The sequence below is a fragment of the Lycium barbarum genome, chromosome 7 (genome assembly GCF_019175385.1).
Source record: "Lycium barbarum isolate Lr01 chromosome 7, ASM1917538v2, whole genome shotgun sequence".
In the NCBI taxonomy this organism is placed as follows: domain Eukaryota; kingdom Viridiplantae; phylum Streptophyta; class Magnoliopsida; order Solanales; family Solanaceae; genus Lycium; species Lycium barbarum.
Genome location: NC_083343.1, coordinates 120206318 through 120231415, shown reverse-complemented (window position 1 = coordinate 120231415; position 25098 = coordinate 120206318). Strand labels below are relative to the sequence as shown.

At 33.1% G+C, this 25098-nt stretch overlaps 1 protein-coding gene across 1 annotated transcript; it reads right to left on the bottom strand.

Annotated features, from left to right (window-relative positions):
- Positions 1–21913: 21913 nt before the first annotated feature.
- On the bottom strand, positions 21914–24080 carry LOC132604013 (uncharacterized). Its single transcript, XM_060317320.1, has one exon. The coding sequence runs from the start codon at positions 23556–23558 to the stop codon at positions 22131–22133; it is 1428 nt and encodes a 475-aa protein (XP_060173303.1). The 5' UTR covers positions 23559–24080; the 3' UTR covers positions 21914–22130.
- Between the last annotated feature and the right edge of the window lie 1018 nt (positions 24081–25098).

Sequence of the window (25098 nt, the reverse complement as noted above, 5' to 3'; positions counted from 1 at the left end):
ACTGGTTAAGCAGACTATTAATTGAGGTTTAGTTTTAACTTTGCCTTAATTAACATCTAGGTGTCCTAATTGACCGTTAAATTAATTAGGTGGCGACTCCTTTAAAACAAACAATTTAGGAATCACCAATACGTCATACTCCTAAATCAACCCGGTTAAAATGGGGTGTGACAGGTACCATTTTGTGAGAAAAGCAGTCACCATCTCTGCCCATAAAGTAATCGAATTTCGGGGCAGCTTCTCCAACTATGTTCTTGCCTCCCCGGTTAAAGAATATTTGAATAACCTCAATCGAATAGAATCTTGTGGAACGTTGTTCTGGATGTGATTAGCACACACATCCACAAAATTTTGTAAATGACGTTGAGGGTCATTCTCGGTAGAGTTCCGAAAGTATCCCTCAAGCTTCAACAACTGGTATAGAGAGGAGTCAATTTTCACGCTAACAGCTGCAACTCGAGGCTGAACAATAGCAGATGCATAATCCTCCTCTGCAACAAGATCAGCGAAAATATTCTCATCATCTGATTCATTCGCCTGATTCTTCAACCGATTCCCCTGGTTGCCAGCACGTTGATTTTGCTGATTCTGATTCATGTTCACCTGGTTTACACAGAGTAGCAAACAAGGTGTGATGGAATAAGCAAAAGACTTCAATATAGCAAACACTATTTAGTAATTTCAAAATCGTATTCCCCGGCAACAGCTCCAAAATTTGATACGCTCAAATTACACCTATTAATGGTATAACGCGAACGTTGTAAAATATAATAACCCAACAAGGTTTGGGTCGAATCCCACAGGGAATATGGTGTGAAAAGGTTACTAAAATCGTAGGATACTAAGTTTTAGGTCTAATGTCTTAATCCGATGATTTTGGTAATAGTTGATTTTTCTATAACTAATTGCTATCTACTTGCTTTGGTGGAAATTTATGGTAAAAGAAACTAAGGTTGTGTCCCCGTTAGATAGAGTGTATGATCATGGGTATTGATCTCGATATAGTTCTAATGGATCATTATATGAATGCACTTAATCTCTATATGAATCTCTACTATTTCCCAATAAATAAAGATTATGTCTTTCTATGATTTTCCCAAATATAAGAAAGTAACTATGAAGAACGATTAATCATGCCAAGTAAATTCTTCTTATTCCTAAGTGAATTTATTAAAAAAGGTTTAAAGCTTTGAGTTCTTGTTATTTATTCTTACCAACCCTAATTATTTTCCCAAATAAATCAAGGTTTATGGCTTTAATCAATGTTTGCAACCATTAATTATGAATGAAGAATGAAGAATAAATAAACCCTAATAATCTATTATGTGTATATCAATCACGACCCAATTACACAACACCCATCATTGGGTTCACAACCCTAGTAAGAGAAATTAGCTACTCATAGAAGAAGAAGAAGAACAATAAGAAATAATGGGAATCATAATCCTTACAATTGATTGCTTGGACTTGAGAAATTACTTGCAATTGTTTGTAATCTCCAAAAGATTTCAAAACTATGAGTAACTAATTCTAAGGAGAATAAAAACTGAGTTATGTAGTAATTTTTTTTACAAGAAACCTAAAATCAAGTATTTATAAGAGTCAAAGCCGTGAAAAATTGGATTGACAAAATTGCCCTCGATGGAATAATGTACGGACCGTACATTTTATACGGTCCGTAGAATCAGTGACAGTCTTCCGTAAAATCTCCTCCAGTTGTCAGATGCACGATCCACTTTTATGGACTGTAAATATTAGACGGTCCGTATAACTTGCCCGTAAATCCTCTTCTCTGTAAGACTCTTTTGGAATGAACATATAATGAGTTTTACGGACCGTAAATATTAGACGGTCCGTAAATTGGTAAATGAGTTTTGAAACAGAGGTGATATTAAGGGTGGATGGATGGCACCACTTCAACTTTGCTAAAAGAAGGACAATTTGCTTCTCTTTTTTCCCCTAAAATGGGCTGAAAAAGACATGTCAAAATGGGTAAACCCTAATTACTGTTTGCTTTTTGATTTCTTGATATCTCATGGGTATTTGCAGCGTTTAATCAAGAACTACATAATTATTATGGAAACTGTTTTGTATATCGGATAAATGTTGAACCTATTTAATGATATCATAGAAAATTGGAGTAATAAAAGACTTTTAGAAATATGTAAATAAGGGCAATTTTGGAAGAATAAGGTAAATTGCTTCTTGATTTGATAAGTGAATAATTTTTTTGATCAAAAAAAAAAAAAGGCTAAGTGGACTTTTTTTTTTTGTTGTTGATCCGGAGGGAGCATATTATCTTTTACATAACCCGGGGCTTGTGCAAAATGCTCTAATCGGTACCCAACAACCCTACTTAGATTAAAATATGATACCCATTGTGAAAAAGAAAATTAAACAAGCATTTAGGACGACTTCGCTATGAAATGTATTCACCTTGTTTTCACAATAACTTTTCACTTTATTTGAAAATCAGTGTTTGGCCATAAAATTTCAAATCCAACTTGAAGTTCGATTCCAAATTTAGGAAAACAAATTACAACTTGTTTTCTAACTCAATCTTCATAATTTCAAATAAAAAGTTCTCAGTTATAAAAAGTATAAGCAAACACAACTTCATTTACTTTGGATTATGAGATATTGCTCTAGTTATTCTTGCTTAGGAAGTGAAATTGATCTATCTTGACTAGTTCATATGCCATGTGTGGTGAGTGTTTGTTAAATAATTCCTGCGTTTACTTTTATCATCTAAAACTTGCCCGGTTAGTCTTTCAATGCTAATTTTGATTACGTTGATTGGAGAGATGACCTTGGGCTATCTTTGTGGTTTTTGAAAAAGCCTCTTTAGCCTTTCTAGCCTACCATTGCATAAATAATATCACTAGTAACCTTATTTGGGCCTATGACCTTTTCTTTGATTGCCACATTACAAGCCTTTACCCTTTTTTATGAAAAGTCTCTCTTTTGAACCTTTCCCTCCTTGAACATGAAATTGTGAATTTGAGGCCAAAAGCCTAAGTTAGGAGTGTTAGTGTTGCTTGAGAAGTGATGAAGGTTGGTGTTGTGGAAAATTCAAAAGAAATGAAGAAAATTTGAAAAATACAAAAAGGTTGCAAACTTTTTGTGAAAAAAAGAGAACTGGAAAAGAACAAAAACATTAGAAATCAAGAAAATGGTTGCACAAAAAGAAGTTGGAATAATTCGGGAAACTAGTATGCAAATGAAGGAGTGATGTTTTGAAATGAAGAGGAAAGTGGACAAAAGGTATTGTGTAGTGTTCAAGGAGGGTGTAGTCACTTGTATCCCAAATACTTATCCTACCCTTCCCTAAGCCCACATTATAACCTTAAAAAGTCCCTATGTGATCTCCAACAGAATGTTCTTGAGTTAGTGATGATTGAAAATAAGGGCAAGCTTATGGTGTGATATTTGTTAGCATTAGAATTTCTTTGTTGAGTGTGAGTGACTTTGTTTTTATGTCCCTCGTGTTGTTGTTGTGAATATAGTGATTTTGGGACTTTCTTTCTTGTAAGGGCATATGGATTACGATAGATTGGTGATGTTGAAAAATTCCAAATTGAGTCAAATGAGCATGTCTAGTAAGCTAGTGGTTTTGAGTCACTTATTGAGGCTTGAATGCTGTCGCTTGATTGTTTTGAAACTCCATTGCATTTTTGAAATTGTATTTTGAAATGAGGGAGTTATTTGGTTGAAGTTTCACATGTTTGTAGCCTAATTGTTGGTACCAACCAAAGTCATGAGGGTTGTGCTTAGTTGAAGAATGTGCTTTGAAAATGATAGTAACATGACCTAAGCCTGTATTGATGGATCCTCATTGAGATTTTAGTTTTGATTTGCTTGAGGACAAGTAAAGACTTTAAGTTGGAGGTGTTGATGTGCCGCATTACGGGATATTCGATGCTAATTCCTTAAGCTTTTGTGACTCTTCAAGCACTTTTGGTGTTACTTTTTGTGTATTTATGTCGTTTTGTAGGATAAAATGTCTAGAGAGCATAATAAAGCAAAACGGAACAAAATGGAGCAAAATAGAGCAAAAATAAAACAAGCATCACTTTCTGGTAGCACATGCTAGCAGCACTTGCTGCAGCATGTTGTGCATGCAGCACCTGCGAGTGGCACTTGCTACAACATGTTGTGCATGCGAGTGGCACTTGCAGCAACATGTGCTGCATGCAGGGCATTTTTGTCCATAATTTGTTCCCGTTTTGGAATGTTATAAATACTCTTTTAGGGTTTGTAAAACATATATTTGGCATAAACACACAAGTTTTGGAGGCAAGGGTTTACACCACACTTTGAAGTTGAAGATTTGGTTGAGCACTTTCTTGAACCTTTACTTCATTTCTTTAATTTCTTGCTTTGTAATGAATATCTAAGTATGTATTATTTCATTTCTATACTTGAACCTTGTTTATGGAAGTATACATTGTTAAAGTTTGGATTGAAACTCTTGTTTTGCTTATGTATTGAATGATTTTTATTTCTAATGAAGTTGGTCTTTGTTTCTTTGATTAATCTTGTTCTTTAATGTCTCTTAAGGGATTAGCTAACCCTAAGACTCGCCCATTTATTTTGATTGAGCTCGGAAGAGGAAATCTAGTTGGGAAAGATTAATTAACAAGAATTTGGGTCATTAAATCCATCTAATAACTTGAGCTAGGAATAGGATAGTTACTTGAGGTTAAATTGATTGTGCGTAATATCACACTCTAAGGCTTGGAAAAGCTTAGAGTGAAATTCATTGATTTGGTTGGAAGACTTTCAATGAGATTGTAGAAATCATTATCTATTAACATAAACCCTCTCTTAGTTGTAAATTCGTGAAATACATTGCATCGATACTTGAGCGTAATTTCCTTTGTATCTATACTTGTGGCCATTGATCATTTTATCCGCTTTCTAGTTAGTTTTATCTTTGTTAGTTTTTAAATCAAAAATCAAAATATTATTAAGTGTTTGGCTCAGCGTAGAAAGCGATAATTCCTTCCTTGCTTAAATCGCCTAGGATATTGTTCCCTGTGGGATCGACCCCGACTCATTGACCCTCCTTTCTTCCAATTTATTTCCTTAAGCTTCTAAGTTGGTAATAAATCAAATATTGAATCGTCGCTACTATTAGTAACTCAATTACTATTAATACTATTCTCATTGTTCTCATTATTATGATTATTATTGTTGTTGTTGTTGTTGTTCTTCTTCTTCTTCTTCTTATTATTATTATTCTTATTATTATTATTGTTAGTGTTATTGATATTACTATTTTCCTTCTTTTTCATCATCTTTAAGGCTACTCGTGTTCATTTACTTAATCAAGTAGAAATACTATTCTAAGCTTTGTCCTATGATGCTGAACCACGTGGCTGCTTCTACCTTAATATTTTTACTTTTGCTCTCTTTATAGTCATGCCCACTTGGGCCTTTGAAATTAGACCATATATTTATTTATTTATTTATTTTGTGGATCTCTTGTTGACTCTTATTAAATTACTCCTTCTATTCGTTTTTATGTCATACTTAAAAAAAATTTACTTGTCTATTTTAGCAAATCTTGAAAGATTCATTAATTCTTCCTGTACTACCTTTATCATTAAGTAACTACATAGTATTAGTAGTCAAACTTAAATTTTCAAAGCATAATTAATAAGGGTAATTAGTACTCCCTCCGTTTCAATTTATGTGAACCTTTTCGGAGTACGAGGGTCAAGCTTTATAACTTTAACCTTAAATTTCGACATAGATTTTTCAAGTTTGTGAAAATATAATTTATGTATTTAGAAACTACATTAAAAGTACTATAAGTTATGATAATTCGTAATTCAAATAATTTAGAAAAAAATATAAGAAAAACGTGGTCAAAGAACTACCTCGTAAACTCCCCAAATAGTAAAGGGTTCACATAAATTGAAACAGAAGGAGCATATTCTATTCCTAATAAATAATTTTTTAAGGGAAGTGCCAAATAAAAATAATCGAGGGAGTACCTTTTACATATTTATTATTATACATTTGGCTAAAATTTATGCAACTTTGGAGTCACTTTTTCATTTTCAATCAGAGCATTTATTAGATCTTACTGCTTAGTACCCCATATTCTTCTCTTTGAGTGTGTTTATTAAGGAAAATATTATTTTAAAAATATTTTTCAGAAAAATAAGTGTGTTCTTATTTATTTTCTTGTGTTCGGTATGTAAGCAAAAAATATTATCCTAAAATCATTTGTATATAATCTAAAGAAGTACTATGAGATGTGGGGCTAGGGGTGGGGGTGTGGTGGTGGTGAGAAATGGGGACTACGGGGTCGGGTGTGGGGGTACTGAAGACAGAGGTGGATCCAGGATTTAAATTTTATGGGTTCAATCTATAGATTTTTAGAATTGAACCCATTATATTTTTAAAGTTAGGGGTTCATATCTATTATTTATTGCAATTTTAATAATTTTTCACATATAAATTTAAGTTCATCAAGTATTTCACTTGTATTACTATTTGGAATGTATGTGTTACATTCAGCAATTAATGAAATAATTTGGTGCATTTTAAGAAAATTATCAGTTCTTTTAATTTCTTATATTTACTCAAATTCAATTATGGGTAAAATCTGTTCTAAAGTAATGTGTGCGTTGAGAATTTTTAAATGTGTAAAACAGTTATTATCCACACTACCATTAATCATTCTACTTAAACAAATTAATACTTCTTCTAGATTTATGATTTGTATAGATTCCCTTTTTTGGGCTTAATTGCACTTAGTTGTTTAATTTATTTAGATTTTTTTCATAGTTTGTGGTCTTTTCACATCCCTTTATATAACATTACCGGATACTGGAACCCGTGCCAGCACGGGCCCAACATATATTTATAATTAAATCGATGTAATTATAAGAATCTTTCAACATATTCTACGATGTTTCTTTATTACAATTAATCAACATTTCAAAACTAATTCAATTTTATCTCTATGCAATTTTAAGAAATTTTCGACACATTTGACGTCGTTTTTTGAAAGTCACGTGTGAAAAGCTAGAAGTTTTGGAAGCATGGGTTCTATAATTTGTGTTATAGTATATTTTTTCAGATTATTTGAAATGCTTTGAGACTTTATATATTTGTGTGGTAGTAAATTATTTTATTAAGCGTAAAATTAATACCGGATAAATATTTTTAACATTAGTAAAAATATTATTAAGAACAACAACAATATTATAATATTTGAGTTTCTTATTTCATCTTTAATATGTCGTGTAAATAAAATCGTAGTAGTGGAGTAATTAACAATTGAAATATATGAAAGATTGAATCACTAAAATGAGCAAGTTATGAAAAAGTTGTCAGGCAAATTGAAAAGACAAATGCATTGTGATCCAAAATTAATAGGTGGGGCCACTAGTGTTAAAAGAAGTGTGCTCTAGCCTCTTCTAAATAGTACTACTCGACGACCCTACATCAAGCTCATCTTTTCACAAAAGTTTTACTATGTGTGAGGTATGCCATTTCATATTTGTGTGAGGGTGTCTATTAATTGACAAGTGCACAGTGGGTCTTGCATTTTTACCCTTTTCACAAGTGACCTTTCATTTTCTCTTCACATGCTACGCTACCACCTTGGAAAATTTATTGTGCTTCCCTTTTTTTTTTTTTAAGTATATATTCAATTCAAAGTTGCTACATTCTACATCCGAGAAATTTAAAATTTTAAGTGTCATCAAAGTAGACCCTGAATAGGGCTGTGTAAAAATCAGTTTAACCGATAAAATTGAAGGAAAAAAATATTATTGATTTACCGATATAAAGTTATTGAGTTAATGATTTTTATACGATTTTGTAATTTTTTTTATTGAACTACCAGTTCGATTTTGATTTTCACATTTTTATTAACGGATAACCAGTAACCCAATAAGAACATGTCACGACCTAAATGCCGCTAAGTCGTGCGGGCACCTACTATATCCCACATCGGTAGGAGAACCCTTCCCTTAATCAGTTATACAACAATAATTACTAAATAAAGCGAAATTAATGGAGAGTCTAACATATATTATAAATATCAAGTGCGGAATTCCCAATTCTAAATACCACCCAAGGAAAATGGTCAGAAATAGTACAAGAGTCACTGATCAACGTGTCTGAATAATACATGAGTCTCAAAACTAGAAATACTGTCTAAGGATCAAAGTAAGACAAGTAGTAAAGAAGGAGTCCCAGGGGTGGCGGACTCGTCCAATAAGCTCACCCTAGCAAACTCCGCAGATAGACTCGGGATCAATGTCGAGGTGCAGAAGTGGTACCGATCTCGTACTTTGCACTAAAAAAGGATGCAGCAAGGTAGGGTCAGTACAAACAAAAGTACTGGTAGATATCATAGGCCGACAACAACTAGCTAACATATACACAGGTAGAAACTGAAAGATAGACATGCTCGCAATCAAGTACAAGTAGAAATCACAATCCATTATATCAGTCTAAATATAGAAAGACATATATATACAGAATCCAAGGCATAAAAGAATGATATGAAGAATGAATACGCAACGCAAGGCAATATAATACAATGCACTGCAATGCCCGTACACACATGCTATGGCGGTGTAGATCGTTGCCCAACAGCCATGACCCATGGGGGACTCGCGAAGTCCATGTACCACTTTCACGATCCCGGTAAGGACCTCGGGCCTCGTTTACTCTCACGATCCCGGTAAGAACCTCGGGCCTCGTGTACTCTCACGATCCCGGTAAGGACCTCGGGCCTCGTGTACTCTCTTCCTTATCATCACTTCCAATCAAGTCACAACATAACCATATAAGGCTACAAGCCAACAAATCAGTCAACAATACTAACCTAGTCCATCCCAACTTCGTACCCGAAAGCGTACATGCTTTCTCCGACAGTATCTAACTATACATATGTTTCGCTAATCGAAGTCTAACCAAAAAGGTAAGCCATAACCTACCTCGAAGCCGAACGAGAGCCACGAACAATCAAACTTGAGCTTTACCCTTCCGGAACGCTTCCGAACGATCGAAATCTAACGATTGAATATTCTATGTTAATAAATTACAATTCCATCCACAAATAGGCTCACAATTCATAAATTCTCATATATATATATACACACACACACACACACATACATATATACATATATACACATTTTTAGGACTAGGACTCGAAACCTTCAATTAACCCAAAATCTTAACTTAGGATTAAAATCTAACTTCCACAACTCAAATAACATGCATTTAAAGGTGTACATACAATTCAATGCATCTAGTATTTAATTTCATAAACCTAATATGCTACGGTTGTAGTTTTAATATAAGAGTATATGGGAAAATCCGAATCTTGAACTAAGTGATGGAAACAGTACTTCAAACCAAGAAGCAAAGATACACAGGAATTGTAAACCATACCCATTTGTTATTGCTCAATTACTAGACAATCATTACACTTAGCCCTCATATGATCGTGTAATCATTATTCCATGATGAATCCAACAATTCTCACAATATTCTAATAGCACCAAAAGCTAGGACCATAAAACACCCAATTGCCGTAACCAAAAAAATAAATAATAACTTGGCAGACTCATGAATTTTGAAGAAGATAACTTTGTAGTATAATTAAAATCAGTCACGTAATGATTACAGTGAATATCAACAACAAAATGTAAAGGCCATCTACCTGATGCCTTTTGATGCCTCTCAACTGTTGTGCACAAAGAAGTTCATGGTAGTTTTCTTCCGCTACTACTGTGCCAAAGGGTTTCCGTTTTTATTTTATTTTTCTTTCTTTGCCCAAAGTAAATGAATTGTTTTTAAACTCTAAGCTTGTAAGATATATGAGTCATAAAAAGTGGGTTAAGCCCCATAATTTATTTCAATAATTTCTATAATTTACTTATTCACTTAACCATATGTATAAAATATAATCATTCCGTTAAATACCTTATTTACCAACTTATATTCTATATGTGTGAAACACATATTCCTATAAATAAACTATTTGCGCACGATAAATAATTAAATAAATATTCAAATGTTTCCCCGTCAATTAAACAACCGAGTCACCCATTACCGCAAGCTATAAACACTAAAATAAGATCACGGAAAGGGTGTTTTAGGAATACTAGGTCTAAAAGTGCTAAACGACCAAATGGGTCATTACAGAACATAAGATCTTATTAAAATTATATTTTTAAGTATATTTCAGTGATATATCTTTGTGAAGATGCGGGAGGCCAAACCAGTTATGTTTGAAAACTTTGTTGGTCCAGTTTATCAGTTAACCGATTTTTGCACAACTCTAGATTCAGGGTCTACTTGTGTAAAGCACCAACAACTCCATGCTGTGTGGGTTTTAATTAAAAAAAAAACTTTTTGAAGTATCCTAAATTTCATCTTTAGTTATCAATTTTTTAATTTAAAACTTTTTTTAAGGCCAAATATTTTCTTTTAAGGTAGTTCGGAGTTTAACTGAATTATTAAGAAGAAATTGGATAATGAAACGGAAGAATATCTTAAAGAATTTTGATCTCTGTATAATAGAATTGATTTTAGAATTAATGAAAAACAGAAAATGACAAGAGAGGAAAAAGGTTTAAAAATTAATGAAAAACAGAAGATGAGAAAAAAGAGGAAAAGAGGATAGAGAAATTGAAGAGGACGAAAAAGAAGGAGGATGAGAGGATAAAGTGGTGGGCCCCATATTATAATTCAATTAAATAATTCCTCACACACCATGTCATACATATGTCTCTCCCATGATAAATTTTTTCATCTTTTCATCATATGAAGATTGAATCACTAAAATGAGCTAGTTATGGAAAAGTTGTACTCCATATCTAAAATTTTATTATATTAGTGTTTACTACGAATACAAAGTCTGCACTTTTTTTTTGACATTATTTTTTTTTTTTAATATGGGGTTCATTTTTTTTTTAATATTGCTTGACTTTATTAATATGTGAATTCTTATTTTAGGGTAGAATGACCCAATATGTCCTATTTTAGGGTGGACGAACCCAAGTATCCTATTTTAGGGTGGAAGAACCCGATATCCTATTTTAGGGTGGAAGGACCCAATATGTCCTATTTTAAGGTGGACGAACCCAATGTATCCTATTTTAGGGTGGAAGAACCCGATATCCTATTTTAGGGTGGACGAACCCAAGTATCCTATTTTAGGGTGGAAGAACCCGATATGTCCTATTTTAGGGCGGACGAACCCAAGTATCCTATTTTAGGGTGGAAGAACCCGATATCCTATTTTAGGGTGGACGAACCCAAGTATCCTATTTTAGGGTGGAAGAACCCGATATCCTATTTTAGGGTGGACGAACCCAAGTATCCTATTTTAGGGTGGAAGAACCCGATATGTCCTATTTTAGGGTGGACGAACCCAAGCATGTCTCCGATTGTTTTCGAGGACATGATGCATAAGCCGTGTGAGGCATTTAAAGAAAATGATATCCTATTAAAGGCGGACGAGCCTAAAATGTCCTATTTTAGGGTGGACGAACCCAAGCATGTCTCCGGTTGTTTTCGAGGACATGATGCATATGCCGTGTGAGGCATTTAAAGAAATGATATCCTATTAAAGGCGGACGAGCCTAAAGTGTCCTATTAAAGGCGGACAATCCTAAAGTGTCTTATTAAAGGCGGACGAGCCTAAAGTGTCCTATTAAAGGCGGACGAGCCTAAATGCGGTGTGTTTGCGAACAATGATGTTGTCCCTTTGTCGGGCATTTAAATGTAATAATGCGATGCGGTGCCTTTGCAGTGCGGGCATTTGAAAGCAGTAGTGCATATGCAGTGCGATGCTTTTGAAGAAATGATGTCCTATTAAAGGCGAACGAGCCTAAAATGTATAGTTATTCTCGGGATGTGATATTGATGCCTCCAGCGGTCTTGGGAGATGCCTTCAGCTGTCTTTGGAAACTTAACAATGATTCCTGCAACGTTCAGAGTAAAATGGTTAAAGCTGGTAAAGTATATGATAAAATAATTGATAAAGTATGGAGTAAAGTGGTGGAATAGCCGTCTGGCTTATGATGTTGATGGTATCGTGACAGGCCAAATTCAGGACACGTAATCTTGATTTAATTCGCCTTCAATCTCGTCAACCTACAAAAACAGGTATATAAAGTCATAAAACTATTGTGATAAAAATAAATTAAAAGATAAGGTTGGAAGTAAAGCCGTATGGCTTTTGAGGCGAGGCCACAATGGCCAAGCGATGATTTTAGCCGTGATCGATAGACTTGACTGTTGATCTCGTGGCCTTTTGATTCCTGCACTCAAAGAAAAATTCTTAGTTTGGGAGGGGGAAGTTGATTCGTGTTGACTCGAAGTTTGACGTTGTTGGCGCTCCATTCGTCTTGTTTGTTTGGATCTTGCGATCTCCGTTCAAACCTCGGTAGATGAACAGTAGTGAAATAATTAAAAGAAAGTATTTCATTTGAAAGGTAGGTATGTAAGTATATATATAAGGAAATGTAACTATACGTATATAAGTTGTGAAATATGTATATATAAATGTATGTATGTAAGGAAAGATATATATGTAAATGTATATATATGTAAGTTGTAAAATATTCTGCCAACTTCAGATTGTGACACTTCTAAAGTAATTGGTCTATAATACTTCCCGTCTGGTAGCCTCAATATTGTCGATGTCCAACCGTTCTTTCGTCTATATTTTTCAAAATATGCCCCAGTTTTGGGTTCAGAAATGGTATGCTAAACTTATGTTGTGGTGTGACCGAACCTTATATAGGTTGCCTATGTATCCTTCCAGGGAATCAGGTCAGAACGTAGTTCCTAAGGTATATAAGAATGGTTTAAAATTTCTAATAAGGGGACCGAACCCGATATGTATTGCCTACGTATCCCACCAAAGGAATCAGGTCAGCGTAGTTCTATTATACAAATGGTAAAAGATTTGTTGGATTTTTATCTAAGCGTGACGGACCTGTATGTTAATAGTCTACGAATCCCGCCGAGGGAATCAGGCTATATGTAGTTCTCCTTGTATAAGGATTTTTGGATTTTCTATTATAATACAACCGAACCCTATATGGGCTGCCTACGTATCCCACCACGGGAATCAGGTCGGAACGTAGTTCGTACCTGGTTGTTAAAGGAAAGGTTGCAAACTAGGTTGTCTTACCTAATGTCGTCCTTTGATTTCTTCTTGGATTTCTAGCTTTCCGGCGTATGTCATCACCTATCGGCTATTTCAATTTCTTTCGAGGGGAATCTTGTCTTGTCCCCTAGATTCTTTGTAGTTCTCTCGAGACGTATGCTATTCATTCGTTCATTTTATGTCACAATCGTAGAGTTGATAGATTTGATAAATAAAGTAGAAAATAATAATAGATGATTAAGGAAAATCAGAAATGCATAGATTTTGCGATTAAGTTTTCAAAAGATAAGGTAAAGCAACAAAAGTCTTGAGCATGATTCAAACCTCAATTTCAAAATCGTGCTATTTCAAAAGTTTTCTACATGTTCAAACTACCAAGACTCGTGGAGTAAGAATCCAATTCTTCAAAGTCTCTCCTGGTTCGGCATTCCGGATGGTTGGTGTCGACCCGAATCAACTTTTTTGGGGATATAAGAACATAAAAATGCAAAATGATGTCAGTCTCACAACATATCTAGGTAAAGTCATGATCACATAGAGTCAAGTAAGTCATGTAGCAAATAATTCATCAAATAGAGTCAAACAAGTATATCAAACAATAACGCGTCCTAATACGCATGTGACCTCTTTGTGCCAGAGGTAGGCCTAACGTTTGTTTGAAGGGTAAAGTGTGCCATAATACGTCATCCCGTTACTTTGATTAATTAAACAAATTCTATTTCCCAAAAATAAAGTACAAAAGTTGTGTAATATTTATTACATATCAAATGAATACAACATGGAGTGTTTCCTAATCTAAGTAAATACAGTTTCCTATGTCTAACTTCTAACTCCATTTGTGATGTTTTCGTCATTCATTGTACTCCAATGCAAATCCATACCTGTCATAGAAACGTTAGTCATTCCCTCCCTCCTAAAGTTTAATTAATTCTGCAAATAGTCAATATATAGGCACAGTTATCCTTCAAATATGCATATAAAGTATGATTATTGTCGCTTGGGGTTGTGAACCCGCTTGGACGTTTAGGTAAAGTCATCTAATGGGCTTAATACACCAAGGGTATTAAACCTCCTAGGTCATGAAATGTATGCTCTTAATAAAGGGTGTTGGTTTAGCTCTATCTTAGGTTGACTAAGAGTGGGTTTACTAGACACAAGGTTCCCGAGCGGACTACTCGAGTGAGAAGGCTACGCGGTCCCCGTTACTCGGGCACCCCGCGCATACGCCAACTCTCCTAAAATTTGGATTCTACGAAAGAAATTTGCGGGTGCGCAAAACACACCTCGCGTGTACGTGTGATAGTGTGAGTTTTTCAGAAGTGGAAGAAATATGAACGGAATGACAATTTATCAAAGCAGTAACACTTAGACAGTTTATATCAAACAACAATTAATAACGCACACAATTTGTAGCATGTAAAACAGTTTAGGCAAATAAAGTAACTAAGTTAGCACACAAAGCCTAATTAAATCTAAGTCCGTTATGGTTAGAACCTAGGTTTAGTTCCCCAGCAGAGTCGCCAAGCTGTCATACCCCTTTTTAACCGGGTTAAAGTAGAAGTACGACATATTGGAGATTCCTGTTTTTTTTTGTTTAATTTTAAGGAGTCGCCACCTAATTATTTATGGTGAATTAGGACACCTAAAATTTATTAAAGTTATTTTTTAAAGTTAGCTCTGTTTAAGGTCTGCGAAACTTAAGATTCTAGGTAAGGATTCAATTAGTCTAAAGGGAAGGTATTAGGCATCCTTTAAGACCCATTAACAATGGTTAACCGACCGGACTTAGAGTTGATTAATTAAGGCTAAAAACGTAAATGTATCATTTTATAACATTTAAGAAATAATTTATAAGTATTACCAAAGTTACAGATAAATATATAAGAATGCTATGTAAAATAGGACTTGTAGAAAATATAGTAGTCTTCATATAAATAACAGCTTTTAGGAAGAAATTTGACAAATTTGAATTTTAGATAAAATTACATTATATGATTAATGACGATGTAGAAAAATCTAGACTTATTTTATAAATAGGATGCAAAAGGAGGTGAGTTTTCTTTCATTAACTTTATTTAATTATATTCGGCTAAAAGTATGCATAGTTAAATACGTCTTAAAAATAATGTTTATAAAGTATACTTGTATTAATATTACCTATTAGTGACGTTTTCAAATTTTAAGATAGTAAAAATAAAGTATGACTCCTTTGACTCAACATACGTAGTCATGCTGTTTTGAAAACCAATAATTCAAAGAAGGATAAATATTATGAGTATTATAAATAACTTAATATAAAAAAGAAGAAAATGAAATTTATGGGATTAATTATTGGTTTCTCTTTTAGATTAACCACCCATTATACTAGCATTAACCCATTAATCCTACTGAGGTTCATTCTAGCTAAGAAAACTAAAACGAAGTAAAATGTTAGTTGTATAATACAAGTTAGACCCACAAAATAAAATAAGGGGAGCAAATATAATTAATGGGCTCAACCCCATTTTAGAACTACTGCGGCATGTCGCTGTTGGGCTTTGGCCCAGTTTCTTCTTCTTTTTTTTTTTTGCGCGTGGGCTGACTCGAGAGAAAAATTTCGTTGGGGTTTGACCCAACACCGGATGCGGGAGAAGGCGAGTCCCCTCGGACTCGTATGCGATGTTCATGTATAAAACAAAAGGGAAGGAGTTAGTGTATGATCAATAAATACGGCTATAAAATATAAAATTCAAAGCAAGCAAATCAGTGACTTGTATACATGCTATGTATATTTGAGTATGCACTGTGTCATAAATTCAAGCAACGGTTACCGAAGTATGAAGCGTTGAAAAACTGCTTGCTACTTTCAGTATTCAGCAGTGACTGCGGAAGAAAGATACTGCAAGAACTAAATTATGACTTGGTTTTCGTCAATATTTGCAGCACTCCCCATTTCCAGTTTTTTTTTTTTAGCAATCGCAAAAGGTATCATTAAGAAAGAACAAGCACAGACTCTTTATACGAATGAATAACTCTTAAAAAAATCAAAATCCATTCTGTATGTTCTCACTTTATCATTTAGTAAGTAGTTAAACAAATAGCACCTTACATTTGCTTATAGTATGATGCCTACCAAAACTACCGGTAGGGAAATCTATTGGGAGCCTGAGATGTTCTTCGTTAACCACATCATGACATTACCATTATCATTATAATTTCTATTCTGATACAACTCCAAACAACCTTGCAACTAAAATGTGAACATACCAAGCAAAAACTAACCCAGATGAATACTTAACGTTAATCCTCACAAATACCCAAATTTCCGTAAGGTCATCTTCGAATACCAACGACATCAACCAGAATACTTTAATTTCCTATTTAGTGACAGAAAATGACTTAGTTCACGCGGAGACAAGTGCTCGTGCATAAGTGAAGGACAATCTCATACATCATAATGACAGGAACACAAGAAAAGCCATCTAATACTAACTGATATCAAGTGAAGCTATTTATTTGAAACATATAATTTGGTCTATGCTTAAAATGATAAAGATTAGTATTACAGGTTCGTTACAACTCCTTAAATAGGATTCTCTTCAGATGAAAAGTGAAAGAAGAGATTAGACTTATATCAAGGTTTACTAATCCGACATCAAAACACCTTCAAATTCGAACGCGATATTCGGCCAAGATTCAGTTAACAGTTAAACTGTGAGATGATGTCCTCATATTATAACTACTATTGACAGATTGCCTTATCTTATTCTACCCATTATTTATTCGAAGTAGGATCTGGCAGTTGGACATATCAAACAAGGCACATTAAACTCGGAGAACAGATTGGGACCGAGACAACAACACTAAGCATATTTGTGACTACTAATCCGCAAATGCGACTAACTACCAGGACGGACTGAATAGAGAAGCCATCACGTTTAACTCCATATTCTGAACTGATCTATTCAAAACCAACATATAGTCGCAGAACCAAATAACTACTGAAGCAAGAAAAGTAAATAAAGGAAAAGGATTGGAAAGTTGTTATTTTCTTCTACATACTGACATTTTCAAACAACCTTATTTCTATATCAAGCTGAAATTGTGAACTATAGAAAATCTTTCTGTACCAGATTACTTAATCGCAGTTGAAATTAGCCCTGCTAAGGCATAATGCAATATCTGGTCGCATAATAGCAGTAATTCAGACCCAATAAAACAATCCTTGATCAAAACATCAACTCACAAACATTGTTTAACTAACATAACCAACAGGTAAATTAAACATTACTCGTTACTAAACCGAAATTAGACTAACTAAAACTTGAACATACACAGTACTACTCAGCTGCTAAACTGAAATTTAACCAAACTGAAGCAACAACATACACGAACAACATCACAGACTTTAGATTCGAAATAAAAAGAATACACTGACCTTTTGTGGGTGCAGTGAAGTGGGGCGTTGAGGTCGTCGAATCTACTCTCTCGTTATGAATAGACCCGAACACGACGAACGATTCGAACTTCAGATTGAAACAGACCCGAAAGTTTATGTCGAGTAAATGTTCGAGAACAGATGATGATTGATCAAAAGTGTACGAAATATAAGGGTAAGCTTTGGGAAACGCTGAATAATCGTTTTTTCAAGAACGCTAAGCCAAAAAACCTCTCCTCAATGTTGAGTAATTATGTTTTTTTAATAGAAAGCTATGAGGAGAGAGAGGAGCGTATGGGAGAGAGGAGCGTAAGGTAGGGTGGGGTAGCGACAGTGATGATGAAAAGGGAAAAATAAAGAGAGGTAGGGTAGAAAGGAGGGAGGCGGCTGAAGTGGAGGCGATAATGATGAAAAAGGGAAAGAGAGGAGCGTGTGTCGGCTGTGGGTGGAGAGTGGGGTCGTCGACGAGGTGGGGACGAGGAGCGTGGGATGGAGGGTAGCGGCGGAAAGAGGAGGAAGAGACAGAGGGAGAGGTGAGGGTAAAGAGAGAGAGAGGTGAGGCGGAAAGAAAAGAAAAAGAAAGAGAAAGAAAAGAGGGATTAGGTTTAAGGGGTGGGAATTGGACCGGGTCGGGTAAAATTCATTTGGGCTGGACCGGGTAAGATGTGGGCTGGTCTGGGTAGAAAAAATATGGGTTGGGTATTAAAATGTGGGGTTGTTTAATTGGGTAGGGAAATGATATTATATTTGTATTTTGGGCCATTAATTTGGCTGAAAAATATTGGTCCTTCCTCCGCTATTTAATTATTTTTGGGATTCTAACTGGTATAATATATATTATGTAATTAATAATTAATATGTAGAAGAAAATAAAGATTTTGCAAAAATGTTGTCTTGTAATTAATTTAACGATTCCAAACTCGAAAAATGAAACGATGACGAGCATTTAAAATTTGTGATAAAGTAATACTTGTAATGTTGAAAAAATAAAAGTAGCAAAAATAATAGCGGTGAAAATAAAGTATTTAGCTTATTAGTAAATTTAGAAACCCGGGTAAATTAAATAGGAAAGGGATAAATTGGGTGTCAACACCGGGTTCTACTTTTTTTTTTTAATATGAGTTTTTTTATTGTATGTTGTTGTACAATAATTTCATTTACTCATGCTAATAGGTTGATACGCATATGACAATAAATTCATCATTATTGATTTAATTGTTTGATTTTCTAAGCACTTTTTTTTAACATTGTTTGTTTTTTTAATATGGAATTCACTTTTTTTTTTTAATATTGCTTGATTTTGTTAATATGAGATCCACTTTTTTTTCCCCCATGAGTTTGAATGTGGTGGGTTCTCCTTAATGGTTGGTGTTTAATATGGGGCCCATAATTTTTTTTTAATATGAGTTATTGATTATTGATTTAATTGTTTGTTTTTCTAAGCACTTTTTTTTTTAACATTGTTTTTTTTTAATATGGGATTCACTTTTTTTTAATATTGCTTGATTTTGTTAATATGAAGTCCATTTTTTTTTCCCCATGAGTTTGAATGTGGTGGGTTCTACTTTTTTTTATTTTTTTATTACTGGTTGGTGTTTAATATGGGGTCCACAATTTTTTTTTAATATGAGTTATTGTTTAATATATATGGTCACAATTTTTTTTTTAATATGAGTTGTTGTTTTTTTTTTTTAATAATAAATAATATATGAGCCCACCATTTTTTTAATAATAAATAATATATGGGCCCACTATTTATTTAATATATATGAGTCCGGTTGGGCCCACAAACGGACGACGAAAGGGGAGCCCAACCGGCTCTTCTATATAGTGTAAACTAGATGGCCTATGCCTGTGCTGCGCACGAACCCAACACTTCGGATAATAGTGTATCTATGTATATGTACTTATGTAGTTGTATTTAAATAGTAATAATATATATATATATATATATATATATATATATATATATATATATATATATATATATATATATATATATATATATATATATATATACACACACACACACTGCGTTCAAAATACGATTAATATAACATTGTAGTTTGTGCTCCGTATCTAAAACTTTATTATATTCATGTTTGCTACGAAAATTTATTAATACTTTTTAAAAGAGAAGAATCATTTAAAAGAAAACTATTTTCCTCTCTTTGAGATAAAATAATAGTAATATTTAAGCATCAGTTGATACTTTCAATTTTAATTCGATTAATTTAAAGGTGTAAAATACTTATTATTTTTTTATCAAATTTTGATTTGGATAATTCTAATTCAAATTATTAAATTAATGTTACATGTTTAAAACAAAACTAAGTAGAAATTGATTTTCTATTTGAACGAAGAAATGCTATTTTTTAATTTTTGGTAAATATTCTCGGTTTAGCTCATTTTACTTGTCATGTTGTCTTTTGCATGGTTTTTTAAGGAAACGAGAATTAGAATTATAATTTGACTAATTTACCTTATTCATTATTTGATCTTCATTTTATATTAATCTCTTTTAACATTTATTAGAGTAAGAATAAAAATAAAAAGGTAATTAAGTTGTATCTTATTTTTTAAATATATAAATTTTAAGTATATTTATTTTAGTAAACATAACAAATAAATGACATGGCGGAATAGCAAATACAACAATTAAATATTTTGAAGACAAGTAATAATATGGGGTCCATGTTTTTTTGGTTGCAATAATTTCATTTGCTCCCATTAATGGGTTAATATACACGTGGCAATGAATCCACTATTATTGACTTGATGGGGATACTTTGGGAATTACATGAATATTGTTTGATTTTTTAATATATGGGGTGCACGTTTTTTTTTTTTTTTGACGTTGCCTTTTTTTTTTTTTAATATGGGATCCACTTTTTTTTCATGAGTTTGGAGAGGGTGGGGTCCACCTTTTTTTTCATGAGTTTGGAGGGGGTGGGGTCCACCTTTTTTTTTTTTAAGAGTGATTGACGACGAAGCATGGGTAAACCGAAACTTCTATATAGTAGAAAAATAGAAATATAATAAAGTATTTCTATCTACTTTTTAGAAGAGTTGGTAATATAAAATATAAAACGTCATTTTTTTACCCTTAAATAAAAAAGTGGGTGGGACCACAAGATTTTTTTTGCCCTTAAATAAAAATGTAGGACCGAACACGGACGACGATCTTGCCTTTATAAACCGGCTCTTCTATATAGTAGTAATAGTAAAGTAATGCATATAATTTCTTTTATCAAATTTTGATTTGGATAATTCTAATTCAAATTATTATATTAATTTTACATGTTTAAAATGAAACAAAGTAGAAATTTGATTTTCTATTTAAATGAAGAACTTCTATTTTTTAATTTTTAGTAAATATTTTTTGTTTAACTCATTTTACTTGTCATGTTATTTTTTACACGGTTTTTTAAGGAAACGTTAATTAGAATTATAATTTCATTAATTTACGTTATTAATTATTTGATCTTCATTTAATATTATTTTTTATTTTATGACATTAATCTTTTTTCACATTTATTAGAGTAAGGGAAAAATGAAAAAGTAACTAAATTCTATGTTATTTTAATATATAAGTATTTTAAGTATATTGCTGTATAATAATTTCATTTGCTCCCACTAATGGGTTAATACGCATGTGGCAATGAATCTATTATTATTGATTTAATTGTTTGATTTTCTAAGCATTAACATTGTTTATTTTTTTAATATGGGATTCACTTTTTTTTTTTAATATTGTTTGATTTTGTTAATATGGGGTCCACTTTTTTTTTCCCGCGAGTTTGGATGTGGTGGGTTCCACTTTTTTTTTTTTTTTTAATACTGGTTGGTGTTTAATATGGAGCCCAATTTTTGTTTTTTAATATTAGTTGTTGTTTTTTAATTTAATATATATGAGGCCCGTAATTTTTTTTTTTTTAATATGGGACGACGAAAAAGGAGCCGGTTGGACGACGAAAAAGGAGCCCAACCGGCTCTTCTAAATAGTTAGGAAGAATGTTAAAGAAATGTGCTCTAACCTCTTCTAAATAGTATACTATGTCGACGATCCTACATCAAACTCATCTTTCTATATAGTTAATAAAAAAAAAAGAAACATAGTTAATAATAAAAAAGAAACTTATCTCATGATATTAACGAGGATCAAGGGACAGTGATGTGATCCCACCAACAAAAATTATTAGCATCACTATTGACAATTTACAACTTTTGAAAAAAGCATTAAAAAAGAAACAATTTTTGACACATCCCTTCAGCTTTGTAGTGTGATAGAAATAAAAGAAGGAAATGAAAAGATAAGAGTAACTACAAGAAAGTAAGGCAAAAAGAGTCACAACAAAGTATCTTTAATCTCTTTTTATATACCCCATTATCATATTATTTTGCTCAAAAGTAATAGTACATACATCAATGAATACTAGCAAGTGAATACACACAAAACCAGCAAGGAATTAAAATAAAAAAACTTCAATATTCTATTATGCTCACCCCACCTATCTTATTAGCATTATTTATCTTTGTTTGCATTTTTTCTCAACCCCACCATTGGTGCACAGCAATACCCTCGTCTCTTAACAATCCATACAATGACAAACATTCCCAATATGCTCTCCTATTTTTCTTGTCGCCTTTTTTAATTCCTTGATGTTTACATTCCAAGAAAAGTTCATCAATTAACCTAATACTTTTATTTCTCACCATTTCTTCAACCACATCAGCCTCTGCCTTCATTACCACATACTCATTTTCTTTTACATTATTTTTTAACCAATCAGACATGCTAATAATAGTCAACGGGACCTCTTTTCCAGATGATTCTTCATTCACAGTCTCAATCTTGAATATCTCAAATCTTGTGTTTCTTGTAGGATAATGCTTTGAAAACCAAGTAGAATAATAATTATCACTTGATTTTTCATTCTTGTCTTGTAAACCAACATCAATGAAGACCCTTCTTGGGTAACTCTCAAGGGAAACTCCCATTAAATCTGGTAAAAAATGAGTCTTTTTTAAATATCTACTTGATTTTCTTGATGCTGCTCTTGGTGGTTCAAGTAGTACATTTTCTAGTTTCTTTAGTGCTGCCTTTTTTGCATTTGTAATTTTCTTTGCCTTAGGCATCCGATATTCAAAATCAACTGACTTGACTAATTCGGATTCGCTCTGAGCAGGCCGACTAAGGGAAGTAAAGTGCTCCCCATAAAAAAGTTTTCTGTTCCCAGAACTCAAACCTGAAACTTTTTCTGCATTAGTTGCAAGAGTGAAAAGTCGTCGCCGCGTCGAAGAGTCGCTTGAGGCATTCTTTATTTTCTTCATGGCTACAATAGTTGAATCAAATTTTCTAGCATAGACAATCTTGTAATTTGATGGATGTGGAAATTCATCAACCATAGGATTGTCATTAAGTGGTACAACTACAATACCACCAACCTTCAATGCTCTTTCAATAAAATTTGATGATTGAGGGTAGCCATAGGCAAATACAAAGTCAAAATTCTCATTAGGGACAAGATTTTGTTGTGTAGAATCTGAAAAAGAAATCAAATCTGGATTGTAATCTTTAACAAATTGAGAATTGTAAGTTTCTTCCTCATTGCCATTGCTAACAAGAAGGGACCTATCACCCATTTTTAGAAGTCCTTCATTGGCCAGATCTTGAAAAATAATAGGCATAAACTCCAAATTAATTGGACTATTAGCCATCTCTACTTTGAAATCATTAGATTGGAACCGTGATAAGTACCCGATTATCGTGTTAATCCAAGGTAAAGAGACAATAACCAATGCTAAAATTGTTGCACGAGCCATAAACTTCAAAACCCAAGAATGGTCTATTCTTATAATCACCAACTTTGTGTCCCAATGATAGTCCATTAGTCCATCTATGTGTAAACCTCTCATTTTGTTGTGTTGCTTGGTGTAAAAACCTTGCAACATATTATTCATCGCTTTGTACCTCATGTTTAACACGAAATGAGAATGAGCACAGATCACGAAAAATCTTGAATGCGTAATGAAACAAGCTAGCTAGACACTACGGTTACAGGAAGAAGGTTGAAGAAAACTCGAAGAAAGTTGAATATTATTAGTTTAAAAAAGAAAAAAAGAGAGAGATGGGTGAGCTACAATATTAATAATGGAGAGAATAAGAATATTATTTTAGCGTGTGCAAAACCTGGCAGCTGTGTGATTTCCACCCACGAGGGCAACTCGATTAGTTTGCACTTTTGCCCACAATAACAACAAATCTTTTAACCTCTGAATTTCCATTTGTTAATAATATTTCTACACTCCTTCCTTCTATAATTTCCAGATCGATGACTTCTATTTGGAATATTAACACTATTCCATGATCCAGTTTTTAGCGATACATTGGAAAAAACTCCAATAATATTTTCGTCATCGATCAGAAATAAAGAAGGAAGGAGGAGGTATAATAAGAGCAAAGACTATTTATATTTATTTTTATTTTTTGGAATTTTTTCGTTTATACTTTGAAATGCTATTTTTTCTAGGTTATATAGAAACTACTATAGTACAGATTAAGGGGTGTTAATTCAAATTGCATATGGTTGGCTCTGCGAACATTTCTCTCTAAAAGGAATGGTGAAAACTTGTCATCAAAGATGGGTGACTTTCACCATACAATCTTGATTAGAATAATTAGGGGTGTTCAAATGAGACCGAAAAATCGATCTGAACCGGTAAACCAAGTCAAACCGACTTAATAAACCGAAAATCGGCTTGGTTTGACTTGATTTGGTTTTAAATTTAAAAAAACGATAAAATTTGGTTTGATTTGGTGTTAAACCAAAAAACCCGAACCAAAATCGAACCAAACTGATAGATACATACATATTTAACACTAACACACACACACACACATATATATATATCTTCTTCAAAGTTTTGGCTCAAACCAAGTCCAACATAAATTCAAATAATTAGAAAGAAAAGTGTAGCCCATTTAAGTTTAAAGTAAAATAAAATAAAAATTTGCTAAAGGTAAAATAAAAATCCCCCCCCCCCCCTCCCCCCCTAATCCAGTGTTACGGTTCCCTCTTTTACATGCCATCTGAATTACTACTAATAAACTAGCATTTTATCAGTAACAAATTAAAGGGAAAAAAATGGTATTTGGAATTTAAAAAGATTTGGTAGATGACTTTGTCTTTCTGTTTATCATTTTCCATTTTAATTTCTGTGCTTTCTTCTCAATGCTTTATAATCACAATGAGTCTAGATAACAAAAATTCAGGAGGGCTGCGTAATATCAAAAAGCTATATGTAGGGAGATAACTAGAATCATGAAAAGTAGATGTTACGATTCTGTAATTCCTATACCCATAGCCATAGGCCTATACCTAAATAAAGTAAATGAGTAATTAAGAAGATTCTTAGATTTGAGTGGCTCACGACAAAGCCGTATTTAGTTACCATTTAATTCAAAGGTTCTTTGTATTAATACATTCTTAAAATTTGAAAAAATTGAACCAAACCG